The sequence below is a fragment of the Hippopotamus amphibius genome, chromosome 13 (assembly GCF_030028045.1).
Source record: "Hippopotamus amphibius kiboko isolate mHipAmp2 chromosome 13, mHipAmp2.hap2, whole genome shotgun sequence".
NCBI lineage: Eukaryota > Metazoa > Chordata > Mammalia > Artiodactyla > Hippopotamidae > Hippopotamus > Hippopotamus amphibius.
Genome location: NC_080198.1, coordinates 44,084,150 through 44,104,179, shown reverse-complemented (window position 1 = coordinate 44,104,179; position 20,030 = coordinate 44,084,150). Strand labels below are relative to the sequence as shown.

Below are 20,030 nucleotides of genomic sequence, written 5' to 3'. Positions count from 1 at the left end.
TTGTCCATTTTATTGGCATGTAGTTGCTTGTAGTAGTCTCTGATTATACTTTCTATTTCTGTAGTGTCCATTGTAACTTTTGTTTCATTTCTAATTTTATTGATTTGAGTTTTATTGTTCTTTGCTATTGTTTTCTTTGTTTATGTTTCATTTATTTCTGCTCTGATCTTTATGATTTCTTTCCTTCTACTAACTTTGGGTTTTGTTTGCTCTTCTTTCTCTACTTTCTTTAGGTTTAAAGTTAGATTGTTTATTTGGGATTTTTCTTACTTCTTGAAATAGGATTGCATTGCTATGAACTTTCCTCTTAGAACTGCTTTTGCATCCCATAGGTTTTGGATCATCGTGTTTTCGTTGTCATTTGTCTCTAGGTATATTTTGATTTCCTCTTTGATTTCTTCAGTTACCTCTTGGTTATTTAGTAGCATATTGTTTAGCCTCCATGTGTTTGTGTTTTTTACAGTTTTTTTCCTGTAACTGATTTCTAATCTCATAGGGTTGTTGTCAGGAAAGATGCTTGATGTGACTTCAATTTTCTTAAATTTACTGGGGCTTGGTTTGTGACCCAAGATGTGGTCCATCCTAGAGAATGTTCCATGTGCGCTTGAGAAGAAAGTGTAATCTGCTCTTTTTGGATGAAATGTCCTATAAATATCAATTAAGTTTACCTGATCTAATACATCATTTAAAGCTTGTTTTTCCTTATTAAATTTCTGTGTGGATGATCTGTCCACTGGTGTAAGTGGGGTGTTAAAGTCCCCCACTATGATTGTGTTTACTGTCGATTTCCTCTTTTATAGTTCTTAGCATTTGCCTTATGTACTGAGGTGCTCCTTTATTGGGTGCATATATATTTATAATTGTCATCTCTTCTTCTTGGATTGATCCCTTTGTCATTACATAGCTTTCTTCCTTGTCTCTTGCAACATTCTTTATTTTAAAGTCTATTTTATCTGATATGAGTATCGCTACTCCAGCTTTCTTTTGATTTCCATTTGCGTGGAATATCTTTTTCCATCCCCTCACTTTCCGTCTGTATGTGTCCCTAGCTCTGAAGTGGGTCTCTTTTAGACAACATATATATGGGTCTTGTTTTTGTATCCATTCAGCCAGTCTGTGTCTTTTGGTTGGAGCATTTAATCCATTTGCATTCAGGGTAATTATCAATATGTAAGTTCCTATTACCATTTTCTTAATTGTTTTTGTTTTTGTAGGTCCTTTTTTTCTCTTATGTTTCCCACTTAGAGAAGTTTCTTTAGCATTTGTTGTAAGGCTGGTTTGGTGGTGCTGAATTCTCTTAGCTGTTGCTTGTCTGTAAAGCTTTTGATTTCTCCATCGAATCTGAATGAGATCCTTGCTGGGTAGAGTATCCTTGGTTGTAGGTTCTCCCCTTTCATCCCTTTAAATATATCATGCCACTCCCTTCTGACTTGCAGAGTCTGCTGAGGATAACCTTATGGGAGTTCCCTTGTATGTTATTTGTCATTTTTCCCCTGTTGCTTTTAATAATTTTTCTTTGTCTTTAATTTTTATCAATTTGATTACCATGTGCCCTGGAGTTTCTCCTTGGATTGATCCTGCCTGGGACCCTTTTCGCTTCCTGGACTTGGCTGGCTAATTCCTTTCCCATGTTAGGGAAGTTTTCTACTATAGTCTCTTCAAATACTTTCTCACATCCTTTCTCTCTTCTCCTTCTGGGACTCTTATAATACAAGTGTTGGTGCGTTTAATGTTATCCCAGAGGTCTTTTAGGCTGTCTTCATTTCTCTTCATTCTTTTACTTTATTCTGTTCCATGGCACTGATTACTACCATTCTGTCTTCCAGGTCACTTATCCATTCTTCTGCCTCAGTCTGCTATTGATGCCTTCTAGTATATTCCTCATTTCAGTTATTGTATTGCTTATCTCTGTTTGTTTGTTCTTTAACTCTTCTAGGTGTTTGTTAAACATTTCTTGCATCTTCTCCATTCTTTATCCAAGGTCCTGGATCATCTTCACTATCATTATTCTGAATTCTTTTTCTGGAAGGTTGCCCATCTGCAGTTCATTTAGTTGTTTTTCTGGGGTTTTGTCTTGTTCCTTCATCCGGTACAAATCTTCTGCCTTTTCATTTTGTCTATACAAAGTCTCTGCATTTTCATTTTGTCTATCTTTCTGTGACTGTGGTTTTTGTTCTGCAGGCTGCAGGATTATAATTCTTCTTGCCACTGCTATCTGCACTCTGATGATTGAGGCTACCTAAGAGGCTTGTGCACCCTTCCTGATGGGAGGGACTGGTGGTAGGTAGAGCTGAGTGTTGCTCTGGTGGGCAACTTTAATCTGCTTGTCTGCTGATGGGTGTGGCTGAGTTCCCTCCCTGTTGGTTGTTTGGCCTGAGGTGACCCAGCCCTGGAGCCTACAGGCTCTTTGGCAGGGCTAATGGCAGACTACGGGAGGGCTTATGGCAATGAGTACTTCCCAGAACTTCTGCTGCCAGTGTCCTTCTCCCCACAGTTAGCCACAGTCGCCCCCTGCCTCTGTAGGAGATCCTCCAAAAGTAGCAGGTAGGTCTGGTTCAGTGTCCTTTGGGGTCACTGCTCCTTCCCCCTGGGTCCTGGTGCACACACTACTTTTTGTGTGCCCTCCAAGAGTGGAGTCTCTTGTTTACCCTGGCCCTGTGGAAGTCCTGCAGTCACATCTCAGTGGCCTTCAAATTCTGATTCTCTGGGGATTCCTCCTTCTGTTGTCAGACCCCCAGGTTGGGAAGCCTGGTGTGGGGGCTCAGAACCCTCACTCCAGTGAGTGGACTTCTGTGGTGTAGTTGTCCTCCAGTTTGTGAATCCCCCACATGGTGGTTACGGGATTTGATTTTATCCTGATTGCGCCCCTCCTATCATCTCATTGCGGCTTCTCCTTTGTCTTTGGACGTGGAATATCTTCTTTGGTGAGTTCCAGTGTCTTCCAGTAGATGATTGTTCAGCAGTTAGTTGTCTCTTGTTCATTTTTGTATCTTCAGCGTGTTGTAGTGTCTGGCCAATGAAAGGTGGTCAGCAGATGTTGTTTCTAACTATGTTAAGGACTTTTGGCAAATTACCTCATTTAATCTTCACAGCAGCCTTAGAGGTCAGCTCAAGTGATTGTTCCCATTTATAGGTTAAAACCTAAGACTCAAAGAGCTTACATAACATTCCCAAGGCCACAAACTAGGACCTGGCAGGCTGGAATCAGCCAAGTTGAACTGACCCTAGCCTGTGCTCTTACTGAGTAGCTGGCCACCTTTCTCCTTGATGCACTGGAGAACCAGATTTGATAGAGAGGCAGGGACCAATTTGGATTTGTTACCTGATTCAGTAATTGGATTAAGGAGGCCTGTTAAATGCAGCCTTCTGATTGTAAGAAGTTAAGAAGGGAAAGACAAACTCTTTAAGGACCTACCTCAGAGGACATTTATTAACTGCACACCCCTTCCAGGAGCAATTTTTTTTCTTAATTGAGGCAAAACTGACATATAGCTTTATATTAGTTTTAGTAGTAAAAGATATTTATATATATTGCAAAATGATCACTGCAGTAAGTCTAGTTAACATCCATTGCAATACATAGTTACACATTTTTTCTTGTGATTAAAACTTTTAAGATTTACTTTCTTAGCAACTTTCTGATATACAATACAGTATTATTAGCTATAGTCACCATGCTGTACATCACATCTCCATGACTTATTTATTTGATAACTGGAAATCTGTACCTTTTAATCCCTCCACCCATTTCACCCACTCCCCACCACCAATCTTTTGTCCGTATCTATGGGCTTGGCTTTTTCTTACCCTTTTTTTTTCTTTTAAGTTTCCACATAAAAGTGAGCCTATGTGGGGTTTATCTTTCTCTGTCTGACTTATTTCACTTAGCATAGGTCCCTCAATGTCCATCCATATTGTCACAAATGGAAAGATTTCATTCTTTTTTATGACTGAATAATATTCCTGTGTGTGTGTGTGTGTGTGTGTGTGTTTGCATTTCAAATTTTCTTTATCCATTCTTCTATCATTTAGATTGTTTCCCTATCTTGGCTATTGTAAATCATGCTGCAGTAAACATTGGGGTATATATTTCTTTTTTTTTTTAATTTTATTTATTTATTTATTATTTTTTGGGGGGGTACACCAAGTTCAATCATCTGTTTTTATACACATATCCCCGTATTCCCTCCCTCCCTCGACTCCCCCCCCCTCCCTCCCCGTCCCAGTCCTCTAAGGCATCTTCCATCCTCGAGTTGAACTCCCTTTGTTATACAACAACTTCCCACTGGCTATCTATTTTACAGTTGGTAGTATATATATGTCTGTGCTGCTCTCTTGCTTCATCTCAGCTTCTGTATATTTCTTTTTGAATTAGTGTTTTTGTTTTCTCTCGATAAATATCCAGAGGTGGAATTGCTGGATCTTATGGTAGCTCTGTTTTTAATTGAGGAACCTCAACACTGTTTTCCATGGTGTTTGCACCAATTTGCATTCCTACCAACAGTGCACAAGGACTCCCTTTTCTCCACATCCTCACCAGCACTTGTTAGTGGTTGTCTTTTTGATAATAACCATTCTGACTGGTGTGAGGTGACATCTCCTTGTGGTTTTGATTTGCATTTCCCTGATGATTAGTGATGTTGAGCATCTTTTCATATACCTGCTGGCTATCTGTATGTCTTCTTTGGAAAAATGTCTATTCAGATCTTCTACCCATTTTTTATTTAGATTGCTTTTTTTTACTAAGTTGTATGAGTTCTTTCTGTATTTTGAATATTAGCCTCTTATCAGATATATTATTTGCAGATACTTTCTCTCATTGAGTAGGTTGCTTTTCATTTTGTTAATGGTTTCCTTCACTGCAGAAGCTCTTTAGTTTGATATCGTCCCTCTTGTTTATTTTTGCTGTTGTTGCCTTTGCTTTTGGTGTCAGATCCAAAAAAACATCTCTAAGATCAGAGTCAAGGAGCTTACTGCTTTTGTTTTCTTGCAGGAATTTTATGGTTTTAGGTCTTATGTGCAAGTCTTTAATCCACTTTGAGTTAATTTTTGTGTATGGTGTAAGATAATGGTTCAGCTTCATTCTTTTACATGTGTCTATCCAGTTTTCCCAACACCATTTACTGAAGAGACTGACCTTTCGCTATTGTATATTCTTGGCTCTTATGTCAAAAATTAATTGAACATATATGTGTGGGTTTATTTCTGGGCTCTCTATTCTGTTCCATTGATATATTTGTCTGTTTTTATGCCAGTACCATACTGTTTTGGTTACTGTGTCTTTGTAATATAGTTTAAAATCAGGGCGTGTGATACCTCCAGCTTTGTTCTTTTTCAAGATTGCTTTGGCTACTTGGGGTCTTTTTGTGGTTTCATATAACTTTTAGGATTGTTTGTTCTGTTTCTTTGAAAAATGCCATTGGAATTTTGATAGAGATTGCATTGAATCTGTAAGTTGCTTTTGGAGCTCTTCTAAAAACGAGAGTTCCACTCTGAAGGACAGTCTCTTTTTGAGCATTGATTGAGGAGTTCCCTCTTTCCCCAAAGCTGAGCAAGCCTGGATGATTTTAGAGAGGGCAACCCCAAAATACACTTGGCCCCACAGTTTTTTTTAAGCTCTTGCTTTACACTGTTGTGCCAGTTTTTGAGGTACACCAAAGTGAATCAGCTGTATTTATACATATATCCCCATATCCCCTCCCTCCTGTGACTCCCTCCCACTTTCCCTATCCTAGCCCTCTAAGTCATCACCCATCATCGAGTTTATCTCCCTATGTTATGCAGCAACTTCCCACTAGCTATCTATTTTACATTTGGTAGTGTGGCCCTACAGTTTCTAAGGCCAGGTAATGAGTGTGTCTGTGACTGGTAAACTGGTTATTAGAGAGCCATCTTGGGAATAATGTGGCAGATTCCTCCCTGTGAGTTACAAAAAGGCCCTTTCTTGAAATATCTGTTTAAACTCCCAATCTTGTGACAATAACTTTCTAAAAGCAGAATTTTCAGTAACAGATGAAAGAAATAGGATGTTTAATTTGTGCTAATGATGTTGGGATATGTTTTGCCCCTAGGGTGCGCTTCCTTATTTAGTCTGTATTTAGAACATTGAGAAAATGTTGGGGAAACCTAAGAACTTAATTATCTACTGTAATTTGCCAGGAAGTTTGGTGGTTTTATAATTATACTTTGTACTCCAGCTTTAAGAATGTGATAGAAATCCTTTCAGTCGCTCCCAAGTTTACCTATCCCTTAAACTTGATATCAGTGGGAGTTTTCTCAGAGGGTAATGATTGTAGATTAGCTACTTGTGTCTTAATTAAAGCTAGCTTGCTCCAACATTCAAAATATTGACTATACACACAAACCACCGCAAACCTGTTCTGTAAAACTGGCTTAAAGGTATATTACTGACTACTGTATGAAAGCGGAGAGTGGTCATAACACGCTGCGGCTGCTAACTCCTTTCACCTGCCTGTCCACCCATCTACCTGTGCAGCAGAGGTGGCAGGAGTAGGACTTGGGATCACTCTCTGAAGATGATTAGTATGAAAGATTATTACAAATATCCATCCCTTGGGGACCCTTTACCCTGTGGCTTTCAGAAAATCTTGCTATACTCACCATCATTTTTCTTCCAAATTCTCACTTAGGTCCCCTGGTCCTTTCCATTTTCATCATGAGAACAGAGATGTTGTGTTGCTGAAAATCAGTATAACAGCATTTCTTCACATACAGAGTTTTTAAAGCTCTGAAGAGACCAAATGAGGAAACTGGGAATTCTGCAGCCATTCTTTTTCTGTTTTAGAAGCAGGATGAGTGGTAGATGTAGATTCAGAAGGGGCCTGATTTCTATTAGAAAAGTAAAGAACTATTCCTTAAAGTGTAACAAGAAAGCAAAATGATACCTCTCCCTCCTAGCTTATTTTTCTCATGATAAGGCTTTCTTTTCTTGACTTATCTCTTCCTTATTTTCCTAAAGGAAGAAAAAAATGCGGAGACTGTTGTGAAACCAGTGAAAAGTTTTAGAGAAACACTTTGTACCCAAAGGAGTAAAAAGCAAGTGTAATCAATTCCTGTGAAATCTCATCCCTTAGAACGTTTTCCTGAGACTCTGAGAGGATGCTCTTAGGAGTTCCCAAGAGGGGTCTTTCCCTGAATCCACACACACTGTTTGTTTTCATGCTGGATGAGGATCTGTGCCCACGATCACCACAGCACCCACAAGTTAATCGAGAACTCTTTGATTAATTTAGTTGTATCTTTCCAACAAAGAGAAGAAACATCTTGCCGAAAATTTTTTTCCTTAGTTCCCTGAGAAAACACTCCTGAGGTTTTGAGCAAGACAAAATCAGGAAGCTTATGGCCAGTGGAATAGGGTCATTTACAGCCAGTCACTCTCAAGACCGAAACTTCTGTATTTCTGTGGGTGAAACCACATCCACCTCAAAGAAGAACTATGTGGATCTTTGCCGTAGGTTTCCTGAGGATGTGCAAGTAACAAAGAAAACTTCTGCAAACTCCACCTTGAACATGTCTCATTCTCCCTCCGTTTCCTCTGTGCCTCTGCCCCCTCCCCCACCCCATCCCACATGGCGGCTCCTCATGGCCAGGCTGGGCGCTTTCATGTCCTCTTTCTCTCAGTCTGATGCTTGTGGGCCCTGGGCAGCATAATTTCCCTTCAGTTTTGACTTCTGTATTTCAGCTCCCTACCCACCTCCTGAAATTCTTCTGTTAAATAAAGTTCGTTCCCTAACGAGCCCTCTCCTCTTTGCATTCCCATTGCCATGGGTGGTATCTTTACCCACCTTTCTATTATGAAACGTTTCAAAACCACACGAAAGTTGAAAGAGTAATATGATGAACACCTGTGTAATCAAAAGTTACCAGAATTGTTATCGTTTCCCCATATTTTTCAAGTCTCTGTATGTACTTTATTCACGCAAAGTGTTGTCACCATAATATTTTTTATTTCTACGTGGGTTTTTAAATCACGTTAAAGCAAAGGGATCATGACACTTGGCCCAATAACATTATCACACCCAAGAAAATTAATAACGATTTCATAATATCATTAATATCCAGTTCATGTTTAATTTTCCTAGCTGTTGAAAACGACTTAATAGCTTTTTTAAAAAGCCATGTTCCAGTCAAGGCTCACATACTGAATTTGCTATTTTCTTAGTCTGCTTTAATCTAGAAGAGTCTTCCTGCCTTTTTTTCCTCTATGAAATTGACTTTTTGGAGAGCCTGAGTCAGTCGTCTGTTAGAATGTCCAACAGTCTGAAATAGCATAAATATTTCCTCACAGCTTTTTCGGTCACAGTATCTCATTGGCAATGGCCCCTCCTCTTTTATCAGGAAGCATATGGTGCTAGGCTGCCCCACTTTCAGCGATGCTAACCTTGATTGCTTGGCTAGGGGGTTATCTGCTGCTTCTCTCCATGAGGTAGATACGTGTTTCCCTTTGCGATTACTAAGTAATCCTCACAGAGATGCTTTGGCACCGTGTGAATATCTGTATTCCCCACAGCTTCTTAAAGTAAAGGGTAAAGACTATAAAAAAAAAAAGTGCCAGTGTTGATGGAGCAAAAGAAATAGTTAATTTTTAAGCACTAATTTTTAAAGCGTGGAAAGGACCAATCTGCTATCCTTGGGAACAGGTATAATATCCCTCAAAAAGAGAGAAGACATACTGCTTTCTTGCAAAATATTAATTTGTTGAGAATCTAACCCGTTTTAAATTATAAGTAAACAGCTAAGGGTCCCTGGAATTTATTTTATGTCCTGTATCCTCCTCATGACCAAGGAAGGGAAGAAGCTGTGAGGGATCACTTATTTATTCAAACTTTGAACATTCCCATTTATAGGGGCTTATTATCTGGTTCAAACAATAGTGATTATGAGTCAACTGTGGAGTTTTCCTGATTCTTTGTCATCATTCTGACCATCATCAACCCCACTGAGCAGCTGTTGCTGTGCCGAATGTTCTAGACTCTCTTGGTAACGTGGGATTTCTCTAATGACATGCTTTTTTAACAAAAGCATGTTAAGAATTAGGAGGAACATGTTTGAGAAATACTTCCTTGTGGATACAGACAGCAATGAAAATTGCTCTGGAGTCTCTTTCCTTTGAAAGACCTGTATTAAACATTTCTAATTTTTGTATTTAAAACAATATTTTAAATGCAATTTTCCTTTATATACTCTGTAACAATATTAATAAATGAATTCCGTCCACTGAAAGAATAGTTAATGTCTACATTATACATATAGGAATATCTTTCTTTCCTCAGAAGGATTGTTTTCAACTTGTTATGCTGTATGTAACAAAGAACCAGAGTTGGATTTTGAGTTTTCAGTTTTTAAATAATCATAGAAAAAGCTGAAGATAAAAAATTTCAGATGATACTTTAAATATTTATCTGAGAGAGTATTTTAAATTCAAGCCATTAGAAAAGTTGAATTTAAAGGTGAATTATGACCTCTTGTTGTTTTATATAAGCAAGTGTTTGAAATTGATTAACAGAAATATTTGACCAGGTTTAGGTATATGATTTTGCAACATAGGAGTTCCTTTTTGTTCTGGAATAAGTAACACTGGAAAACGAATCACTTAATGTAAATTCACTTAAACTGTCCTCCTAACAACTGTGGCAAATAATGACAAAATGTTTGCCTGGGGGTTGATCTCAAGAAATGAAACTGAAATTTATTTAAATGAATCGATTTTGCCTTTTAACAACATTAGGAAGGCATTCTTATAATGGGTTACTGAGCATTTCGTAATACTATGCAGGAAAAGTCTTCACTAAGAGTGCCCACTCACTCAGCAAGCAGTTGCACAGTGCCTGCTCAGTGCTGGGGACAGAGCCGTGAACAACACAGGCTAAGATCCCTGCTCTACTGGAGCTTACCTGAGAGAGTGAGATAACTGCATTTATTAAATAAACTATTGATATTTTAGATAGTAAAGGTGCTAAGAAGAAAAATATAGAAGGAAAGAAAGATAGGACATACAGTGGGACATCTGCAGCTCTAGATGATGTGACCAGGGTAGGTCTCACTGAGATGACATCTGAGTAAAGACCTGAAGGAAGCGGGGGGATATTTGGAGCAGGGCACACTAGACAGGGGACAGCATTTGCTAAGTCTGCAAGGCAGGTGCCTACCCAATGTGCGCTAGAAACCCCAAGGAAGCCAGTGTGTCCGAAGCAAAATGAGCAAGGAATAGATGTATAAGATGTGAGGGAGATGGTAGAGAGGGGTTTGGTGGAGGGAGGAAGTTATCCTTGCAAAGACTCGCCTTTATCCTGAGTGCGATGGAAGCCTGTGGAGGGTTTTGAGCAGAGGGTTGAGATGATCTGGTTGCCTCGCTGAGAGTAGTCACTGAAGCGGGTGAGGGGTGAAAGATGCCAGCAGATTATTGCAGTCCTGGGGAGTCCTGGTCATGGCTTGGAGTGGTTATGTTTTGGATAAATCTTGAAAGTAGAATCAATGGAATTTGCCAGGAGATTGGAAATGGGCTGTGAGGCCAACAGAACAGTCAAAGATGATTCCAGTTTTGGCCTACCCCAAAACCTAGCTGGCCAAAACTCAGGAGGAGTCGGTCGGGGCGGGGTGGGGGGTTGCAGGGGGAGAGGAGAAATCAGGAGCAGAGTTTGGGACATGTTATGGTTGAGATATACCAAGTAAAGGGAGTCTGGACTGGAAGGAGGAACGGTGAGAGGTGGTTATCAGAACATGGGCTGTTCAGATGTGGATTCTGGAAGGCTGCCAGTTCGTGGCAATAACCAGGTCTAGAGTAAGACCACAGGAGTGAGTGTCTGAGGTGTGGAGGAAGACAAGGCCATAGGAGGGAAAGCCAGGGACCTGAGTGATGCTAGAAGGCCCCCTCTATAAATGGCAATATTACCAAGCACTGGGACAAGAGTGGCGTCGGGGGACAAGGACAGTGAGCTGGCAACCCAGTGATCTACAGCTGCAGCAGGGAAAAGTAGCAGGTGGTATTCTCTGGCAACATTAGGTTTAAAGCTGGGGAGGTTATGGAGGAGAGATGGAGAATGGTCAGGAAGCCGCAGGGAGAACCACAGAGCCAGCTCTGCGAACAAGCAACCCGAGAAAGGACTTGTGGATGTGAGTCCAGGGGAGGAGGGGTGACCCGGGAGACCTGGGCTCTGCATAGTGTTTAACGTGAACTAGGATGAGGTGTGGGTATTGGAGACTGGTCCTGACAGGTCACGCAGATGGGATGGGTGAGGCTGTGAGCAAGAGGCAGGGACCTTGCTGGTACCTGCAGAGTTCTGGGCCTTCTCCTGACTCCAGCCAGGACAGAGGTGACCCCACATCTCTCTGCCCACGAGAGTCAGCAGAGGGCTGGTCTTACTCTGAGCATGCAGACCCCACCTGAACCCTGCCAGGGCAACCTGTAGCTGGACCCTTTCACTCCATCACACTGGGCTGTACCAGCGCTTCTAGACATTTTTGTGTGTCATCTTTCACATTATCAAAATTGCATGATGGCACATTGTAACATATTTAACCTCAGCATCATCATAAAATGTGGTCTTTTCTGCAAAACTGTTTCAGGTCTTCATTAATTTTCCATTGCTATTCAAATTAGTATTCCCCTTTAAAGTTCCTGCCCTTTCTTCACACTTGAAGAGATTTTTCTCTTCTTTAGCTGGTGACCATCCGGTCTTGTCTATCTGTCAGACCTTCCCTTGTCAAAGACTTTGGATGTAATTCTTCCACCATTACTGGCAATGATTTAATGAAATCCCATATCTTTTGTAAGATTTGAATTTTCACTTTGCAGTTGATTTCTGTATCACAGATATGCTCACTTAAAAAGCTTGTGCCTAGGCCTGGATGAGCGTGTGTGTGTGTGTGCGCGCGCGCGTGTGTGTGTGTGTGTACATGAGAGAGAAGCACCCATCAGTTTATCAGTAAACATATCCATGCCCTGAGTTCCTAGGGGCTGGGCTTTGAAAATAAAAACCTGGGTAATACGAACCCTCTGCCGCTCTATATTAGCAAATCTGACGACCCCACGTTCAGGCATAGTTTCTGCTGAAGAATTTGCCTTTAAAATCAACCACCGCAATAAATGACCCTTCTGATCTATGTCAGTAGACATTTACTTTGATCTTTCGCTGTTTTGATTTGTGGGGTGGATGAGTAAGGCTGAGCAAACCACACGATCTCTTTCTGCTGTTTCTCCTTAGAACTTCAGGAGACGGATGAGGGGGTTCGGTGGCCCACAGAGACCAATTCTCATTAGCATCTTAGGGGGTTGAGCCAAAAATCCTAGACCAGTATCCCAGTGATACGCATGGGGTTCTTACTGGGACCTGTTATAACTTTTTCTGTCTCAGGGGCTAGCTTTTTCCAACACCACTGCTAAAGGAAATATATTGAAAGTGTTTCTGAGAATTATTTCCCGTAGCATCTTGCTTTCCTATTTCAGTTGCAGACAAGCCACTGTCATGACCCTCCTTGAAGCAAACAGTGGTTGGGATTCTCATTTCCAATTATCCTTGCCTCCTTTCCTGATTTATACACAGGACATGTTTATCCTTTAAAGAAAGTTGCTAAGTTCTACACAGTATAATTTTTTTCAGGATATTAAATACTCTTATTTACTATAAACTGATAGTACTTGCTTTCTTTCTGTGAACCCCCAAGAAACAGTGTATGTTTCATTAATTAGGTCTCTAAAATATTTGGTTTTAAGTATCACAAAAGTTTTGATGCTATTTGCTTTTTTTTTTATTCCTTCATTATAATGTCAAGAAACGAAGTCTGTTTATAAACTCCACATGGACTTTTTGTGTAATGGTTGTGAGAAGGCTTTAATGAAATTTTGAGAGTGTCTCTAGAGATCACAGATACTGGGGCCTTTAACATTACTGCGTTGCTTAGCAACCTGGAAGTCATTACATTTCCAGACTCTGTAATAACATGATATACTTTTCTTTGCCAGTCCCTGATGAAAATGTAATGGAAATAATCCCTTTCTAAAGGTTGCACTCCATGAGTGGGCGGCAAAATAGACTTTTTCCCTCTTTTTTCACGGTCTGGGCAGGTTTTTAATTCAGTGCACAAGTATTGTTTTCTGAATGTTGTATGTGACAGAATGAAATATATTCTAAGATGATATTCTCAGAAGGAAGACCTCTTCTTCTGATATAATGACTAGAAATACCATAGAAGTTAACATACATCAGTGTACTTTCACCATATTGAAAAGAAGGTTACACTTATTAGTTGACCACCAGTTAATGCAAGAATGTCTGCTTACTCCTAGATTATTTATTAAATCCAAGTATTAGACAGATTTTAAGAGTATAGTAAAACCAAATGTTTTTGAGTAACAGGAGCAAAGCCAGTCTACATTATTGAAAAGTTTGACTTATTGACTTTTTTTGAAAAGATATTTTTGTAATTTTTCTAAAGCAGTATTTTTACTTGTAAAAGTAATACACAATTTGCACATGAAGTTCATAGTAACATTGTTCATAATAGCCAAAACGTGGAAACAATCCAAATGTCTATCAACTGATGAATGGATAAATAATTTTCATTGCATGGTGTATCCATGCAATGAAATATTATTCAGCCATAAAAAGAAATGAAATACTGATACATACTACCACATAGATGAAACTCGAGAGCATTTTGCTAAGTGAAAGAAGTTAGATGCAAAATGCCACACACTGTATGTTTCCTTTTTTTTAAAGTTAATTAATTAATTTTTATTGGCTGCAGTGGGTCTTCGTTGCTGCGCGTGGGCTTTCTCTAGTTGTGGCAAGTAGGGGCTACTCTTCATTGCAGGTTCTCATTGCTGTGGCTTCTCTTATTGAAGAACACAGGCTCTAGGTGCGTGGGCTTCAGTAGTTGTGGCACTCAGGCTCAGTAGTTGTGGCGCACGGGCCTAGTTGCTCCTTGGCGTGGGATCTTCCTGGACCAGGGATCGAATCTGTGTCCCCTGCATTGGCAGGTGGATCCTTAACCACTGCGTCACCAGGGAAGTCCCTGTATGTTTCCATTTTTATGAAATATGTACTAGAATAGACAAATCTACAGAGACAGAAAGATTAGTGTTTGCCAGGGACTGGAGAGAAAGGGGAATGGAGAGTGACTGTTAACAGATACGGAGTTTTGCAAGGAATGATGAAGGTGTTCTAAAACTAGTTGTGGTGATGGTTATACCTTTGTGAATATACTAAAAACCAGTGAATTGTACACTTTAAAATGGTGAATTTTATGATATGTGAATTTGTTATAAGAAAATCACAGCATCCAAAAACAAAGGAATATGACTTGGGCAATATATAAGAGTAAAAAGAAAGTAATGTCATCCTGAAACTTATAGTCCATACATTACCATAGTTAATGTTTTGTTGTATTTCTTTCTAGACACACACATGACATATATGTGTGTATGTGTATACACACATGCACATAAACACACATACATTGACATACGTGTACATTTCTAAGCAAGTTGAGGTTTTAAATTGCGATGGTGAAAAAGTTCATGTGTTTACCTTGATCACCTCCCAAAATCATTGAAATGACCAAAATAAGTGTAAAAATAAGTGAAAATGCATAATCTCACTGAAAACAAGGAAAAGTATCAGTGATAGATGCCTATTTTGGGAAATTTCTAGGAGACACAATTAGTTTAACAGAAAGAGTATTCAGAATTTAGGAAACCGCAGACCACCATAGGGAAAGAAGCATAAGTGCTGAGACGCTCTGGAAGAATCCCAGGCTCAGGAACAGCAGAGGCTCAGAGGAAGGGCAGAGCCCAGGCCCAGCCCGCACCTTGGAGCTGCTCATTACAGGGTCTTCCCCAGGTTGCTCTGTGGTGGGCACAAGAGTAACTGAATTCCGGGCTGGGCTGCCCTGGTGCCCCAGAGCCATTGCCCTCCTCCAAAGTGGATGCCCAGCCTTCCATCCTGTTCCTCCTCGGAGGTTGTCTTCATTTCTCCTCCATTTCTCTCTAACTCACCCCAGGGCAAGGCTGCCCACAGCTCTCAGCAGCATCCTTCAGGAGCAGATTCCCCAGGGACATCAAAGTGAGATCTTAAAAATCCCTGAGGTACCAGTCATCTGTCATTAGATCTTTGTTTATGAAAGACGGGCAGACAAAGAATCGCTGGACATTTGAGGGAAGTCTGTGGCCAAAGAGTGGCCACAGGTGAACCAGAAAAGCCAGTGGCCACAGGAAAAAAAAATAAGAAGAAAGAAGACTTAAAAAAAATTTCTAATTAGTATTCTCACAAAGACTTCAAAGATTATTGCATCCATAAAACAAAACATGACTTTCAAATTTTAAAACCCAGCCAGAGGGATTGAATAACAGAACAAACTTTGACAAAAGCCAAGTGAATTATTTATGAAACCAACCTGAAGAGTTCTTTCTGAACACAGAGTGGGAGAAATGTTAAGAATTGTGGCAGATGGGCCCAGGAAACCCCACAGCTCTTCATGGGAACCGTCTATTAGCAGGTCTGATGATCCACCCACGTTCAACACCCTCCTGGCACAGAGAACGTGCTGGAGCACTCAGCTGTGGTATGTGGACAGTTTCCCGACATCCTCCACAGGAGAGCACTTTGCTTATAGGGTATGTGCATAAGTGTGTATCTATTCCCTTCTTTTTTCTCTTAAAAGAGGCAAGTGTTAACTTTATCATGAGGTGAAGACGTATTCACTCATGGCAGGCCCTGATAGGACAACTAGATTTTCCAGACCAGATTCGGAGATGATTCAGCAAAAGGTACTTTTAAAAAATTGAAGTATAGTTGATGTGTAATGTTATATAAGTTATAGGTGTACGATATAGTGATTTATGATTTTTAAAGGTTATACTCCACTTATATTGGGTTGGCCAAAAAGTGCCTTTGGTTTTTAAGTAAAAATAGACACATTTTTCATTTTCACCCAGAAATTTATTGAACAACATATTCACCCTTTTGTTCCACTGCCTTCTGCCATTTTTCAGGCAACTTCATAATTCCATCTTCCCAAAACTTTTTGAGCAAAGAACTGTTCCAGGTGCCATTTACAGTGTTCCAGGAAATTGAAATTTTTTTCCATTAAGAGAATTGTGTAAAGACCAAAATAGATGGAAATCCGAAGGTGCAGTGTGTGGTGAATACAGGAGATGAATCAGAACTTCCCAGCCAAGCTGTGGCAGTTTTTGCCTGGTCATCAAAGAAACATGAGGTCTTTCGCTATCCTGATGGAAAATTATGCGTTTTCTGTTGACTAATTCTGGACGCTTTTCGTTGAGAGCTGCTTTCAGTTGATCTAATGGGGAGAAGTACTTGCTGGAGTGAATTGTTTGGTTTTCCGGAAGGAACTCATGATAGAGGACTCCCTTCCAATCCCACCATATATACAACATCACCTTCTTTGGACGAAGACCGGCCTTTGGCGTAGTTGGTGGTGGTTCATTTCTCTTGTCTCACCATCTTTTCCTTTCCACATTATTGTATCCACTTTTCATCACCCATCACAACTTGTTTTAAAAATGGAACGTTTTCATTACGTTTAAGTAGAGAATTGCATGCAGAAATACGGTCAAGAAGGATTCTTTTGCTTAACTTATGTGGAACCCAAACATCAAAGTGATTCACATAGCCAAGCTGGTACAAATGGTCTCCAGTGCTTGTTTTGGATATTTTGAGTGTCGGCTATCTCCCGTGTGGTATAATGTTGATTGTTCTCAATTAACGTCTCAATTTGATTACTATCAACTTCAACTGGTCTACCAAACCATGGAGCATCATCCAGCGAGAAATCTCCAGCATGAAATTTCATAAACCACTTTTGACACGTTTGATCAGTCACAGCACCTTCTCCATACACTGCACAAATCTTTTTTTTCATTTCGATTGTGTTTTTTTTGGTTGCGTTTTTACCTTGAAATAATGAAGCATAATATGCCAAAAATGTTGCTTTTTTTCTTCCATCTTCAATATTAAAATGGCTACACAAAAATTCACCAATTCTGATGCCTTTTTTTAATGCACGCTGATATGACAGCTGTCACATACAATCTAACGAAATTGTTTCGAATGAAATTAAAGACAACTAACTGCTACTAGAGCCATCTTACAGAAAAAAATGAATGAACCTTTGGGCCAACACAGTATTATTTTTGAATATTGGCTGTATTCCCTGGTCTTTGTTGCTGCCCGTGGGCTTTCTCTCCAGTTGTGGCCAGCGGGAGCTACTCTTCATTTCAGTGGCTTCTCTTGTTGCAGAGTGCAGGCTCTAGGTGAGCAGGCTTCAGTAATTGCAGCATGCAGCCTCAGTAGTTGCAGCATGTGGGCCCTAGAGCACACAGGCTTCAGTAGTTGTGGCACGCAGGCTCAGTAGTTGTGGCACACAGACTTAGTTGCTCCGCTGCATGTGGGATCTTCTTGGACCAGGGATCAAACCCATGTCCCCTGCATTGGCAGGCGAGTTCTTAACCACTGCGCCACCAGAGAAGTCCTCATAGCTTGTTTTATACATAATAGTTTGTACCCTTTACTCCCCTGCCCTTATATCGCCTCTCCCCTCTTCTCTCCCCACTGGTAACCACTAGTTTGTTCTCCTTATCTGTGAATCTGTTTCTTTTTTGTTATATTCAGTAGTTTGTTGTATTTGTAATATTTCACGTGTAAGTGATGTCATACAGTGTGTCTTTCTCTGTCTGACTTATTTCACATAACATAATACCCTGCACGTCTGTCCCTGTTGTCGCAAAGGGCAAAGTTTCATTCTTTTTTATGGCTGAGTGATATTCCATTATATACATGTATATGTAAGTATATGTGTGTGTATATATACATACATACACACACCCCGCATCTTCCTTATCCATTCATCTGATGTTGGACACTTAGATTGCTTCCATGTCTTGGCTATTGTAAATAGTGCTGCTATGAACATTGGGATGCATGTATCTTTACCAATTGGTGTTTGGGGTTTTTTTTGGATATATACCCAGGAGTGGAATTGCTGGGTCATATGGTAGTTCTATTTTTAGTTTTTTAAGAAGCCTCCGTACTGTTTTCCACAGTGGCTGCACCAATTTACATTCTTACCAACAGTGTACGAGGGTTCCCTTTTCTCTACATCTTCACCAACATTTGTTATTTGTGGTCTTTTTGATGATAGCCATTCTGACAGGTGTGAAGTGGTAGCTCGTGGTTTTGGTTTTCATTTCCTTGATAATTAGAGATGTTGAGCATCTTTTCGTGTGCTTACTAGCCATCTGCATGTCCTCTTTGGAAAAATGTCTATTCAGGTCTTCTCAGGTTTTAATCAGGTTGTTTATTTTTTGGATGTTGAGTTGTATGAGCTGTTTATATATTTTTGGATGTTAACCCCTTACAGGTCATATCATTTGCAAATATTTTCTCCCACGCAGTAGGTTGTCTTTTCATTTTGTTGATGGTTTCCTTTGCTGTGCAAAAGCTTTTAAGTTTAATTAGGTCCCATTTGTTTATTTTTGAAAAAGCACTTTTGGATTCAGAATTGAGTCTAGTGAAAATAGTGAAAAAGTGCCACCTTGGGCATAGTTTGCCACTGTGGTAGAGTTAACAGGACCTCCAGGCCCTTGCTACTCCAGACATGATCCCAGACTTTCAGCAGCTTCATTACATTACTTAGAAGCTTACTTGAAATGCAAAATCTCAGGCCCCACCCTGTGCCTGTTGAATCAGAATTTGAGCTTTAATGTAGTCCCCAGGTGGTTCTAGAGGTGGCTTCTGAAAATCCAGAATGGGTGGTTAGCAGAGCCATAAACAAGATTTAGGTCTGAGAGAGTCTTTTTTCAGAATCCAGTCTGTCTGTAGCCAATTCCAGATACTTTCAGTTACATTTGCTGGGAAGGGGACTGGAACTCTTAATTTGTGTCCATTTATTTCTGGAAGACCTGCTGACATCGACTTCTAAAAATCTTTTTTATTTCTTATTCTAATTTTTCTCTTACTTGAGAATGATAATGACATTCAAAATTGACATGGCTGTTTAGGGTTTCTGTCTCTAAAGGCTATTTTATCTAGTAAAGAATTCACAAGGGGAGAGACTTTGAGCAACACTAGAGGAGAAGTATCAGGAAGAGAATACTGATTACATAAAGCTGTGAAACAAGCTAGCAGAAAGTAAGAGAGGTTTTTTTTGTCTGTTAAAATGGTAATATCCTCCTGCTAATGTATGAATAATGCAGTAATGAGGGCAAAGGGCCCAGCCTGGGGTCTGGCGGAGAGCAGGCAGGCCGGCCTTGTCGCAGACCCATCAGTTCAGGCTCAGAGGCTGGGACGTGGGGACGGGGGAGTATTGAGTGAGCCCTTTTAGACAGTCAGGCACCAGTGACTGGATTAAGGGAAGACACTTGGACACAGATAGGCAGGTTCAGACCTCACTCTGTCCCTTATCTGCTGTGTGTCCTTGGACAAGTCACTTAACAGCTCAAAGCTGAGCGCTAATTTACCTGGTAAGGCCCTTATATGAGGAGTACAGGAGATAGTATGCAAAGGGTTTATCATAGTGCAGGGCATCCCGTGTCACAGCACAGAGGAAGCTGTCAATGAAAAACATACTTACATGCTTACACACACAGACACGTATTTTGGAAGTGGCAAGCGTCTTCATAAATATCCGGGACCCAGGCATACAAGCCTACCAGAGTGTACACTTACATCCTTCTTATTTGCTCAGCAAAGACCGTTTCTGTGTGAGAATGCACATCCTTCCTATCAGGGATACACTCCTGCCGAGGGCTTCAGCGGCAGCCAAGTAAGAACACACACCACGTGGTGCACGTGTTTTTATGGCTTGCCTCTGCAAGAACCCAGAGCTCTGAAGTCAGCTTTCTTGCAGCCACAGTCAGTTGTGGGGAAGCCAGCCTGGGCCCCAGCAGTCTCCCAGCACAGGGGAGGCCTCTGTTCTCTGCTTCTCTGAACCAGGGCTCGGCCTCGTTGGGTCTCGCCCAGGAGAGCGCAGAGCCGTCAGCAGGGCTGCTC

General features: G+C 40.5%; 1 protein-coding gene across 5 annotated transcripts in view; it reads left to right on the top strand.

Moving 5' to 3' along the window:
- Window positions 1-20,030, top strand: part of ULK4 (unc-51 like kinase 4) — a 559,288-nt gene that overhangs the window by 425,917 nt on the left and 113,341 nt on the right. Inside the window, exon 36 of one of the 5 annotated variants that reach the window (XM_057704481.1) lies at window positions 6,980-7,980. The exons of the other annotated variants lie outside the window; for them this stretch is intronic. Coding sequence (XP_057560464.1) covers window positions 6,980-7,066 — 87 coding nt within the window. The 3' untranslated portion in view covers window positions 7,067-7,980. Of the gene's footprint in view, window positions 1-6,979; window positions 7,981-20,030 lie in introns of those variants that run through there. 5 annotated transcript variants of the gene reach the window in all.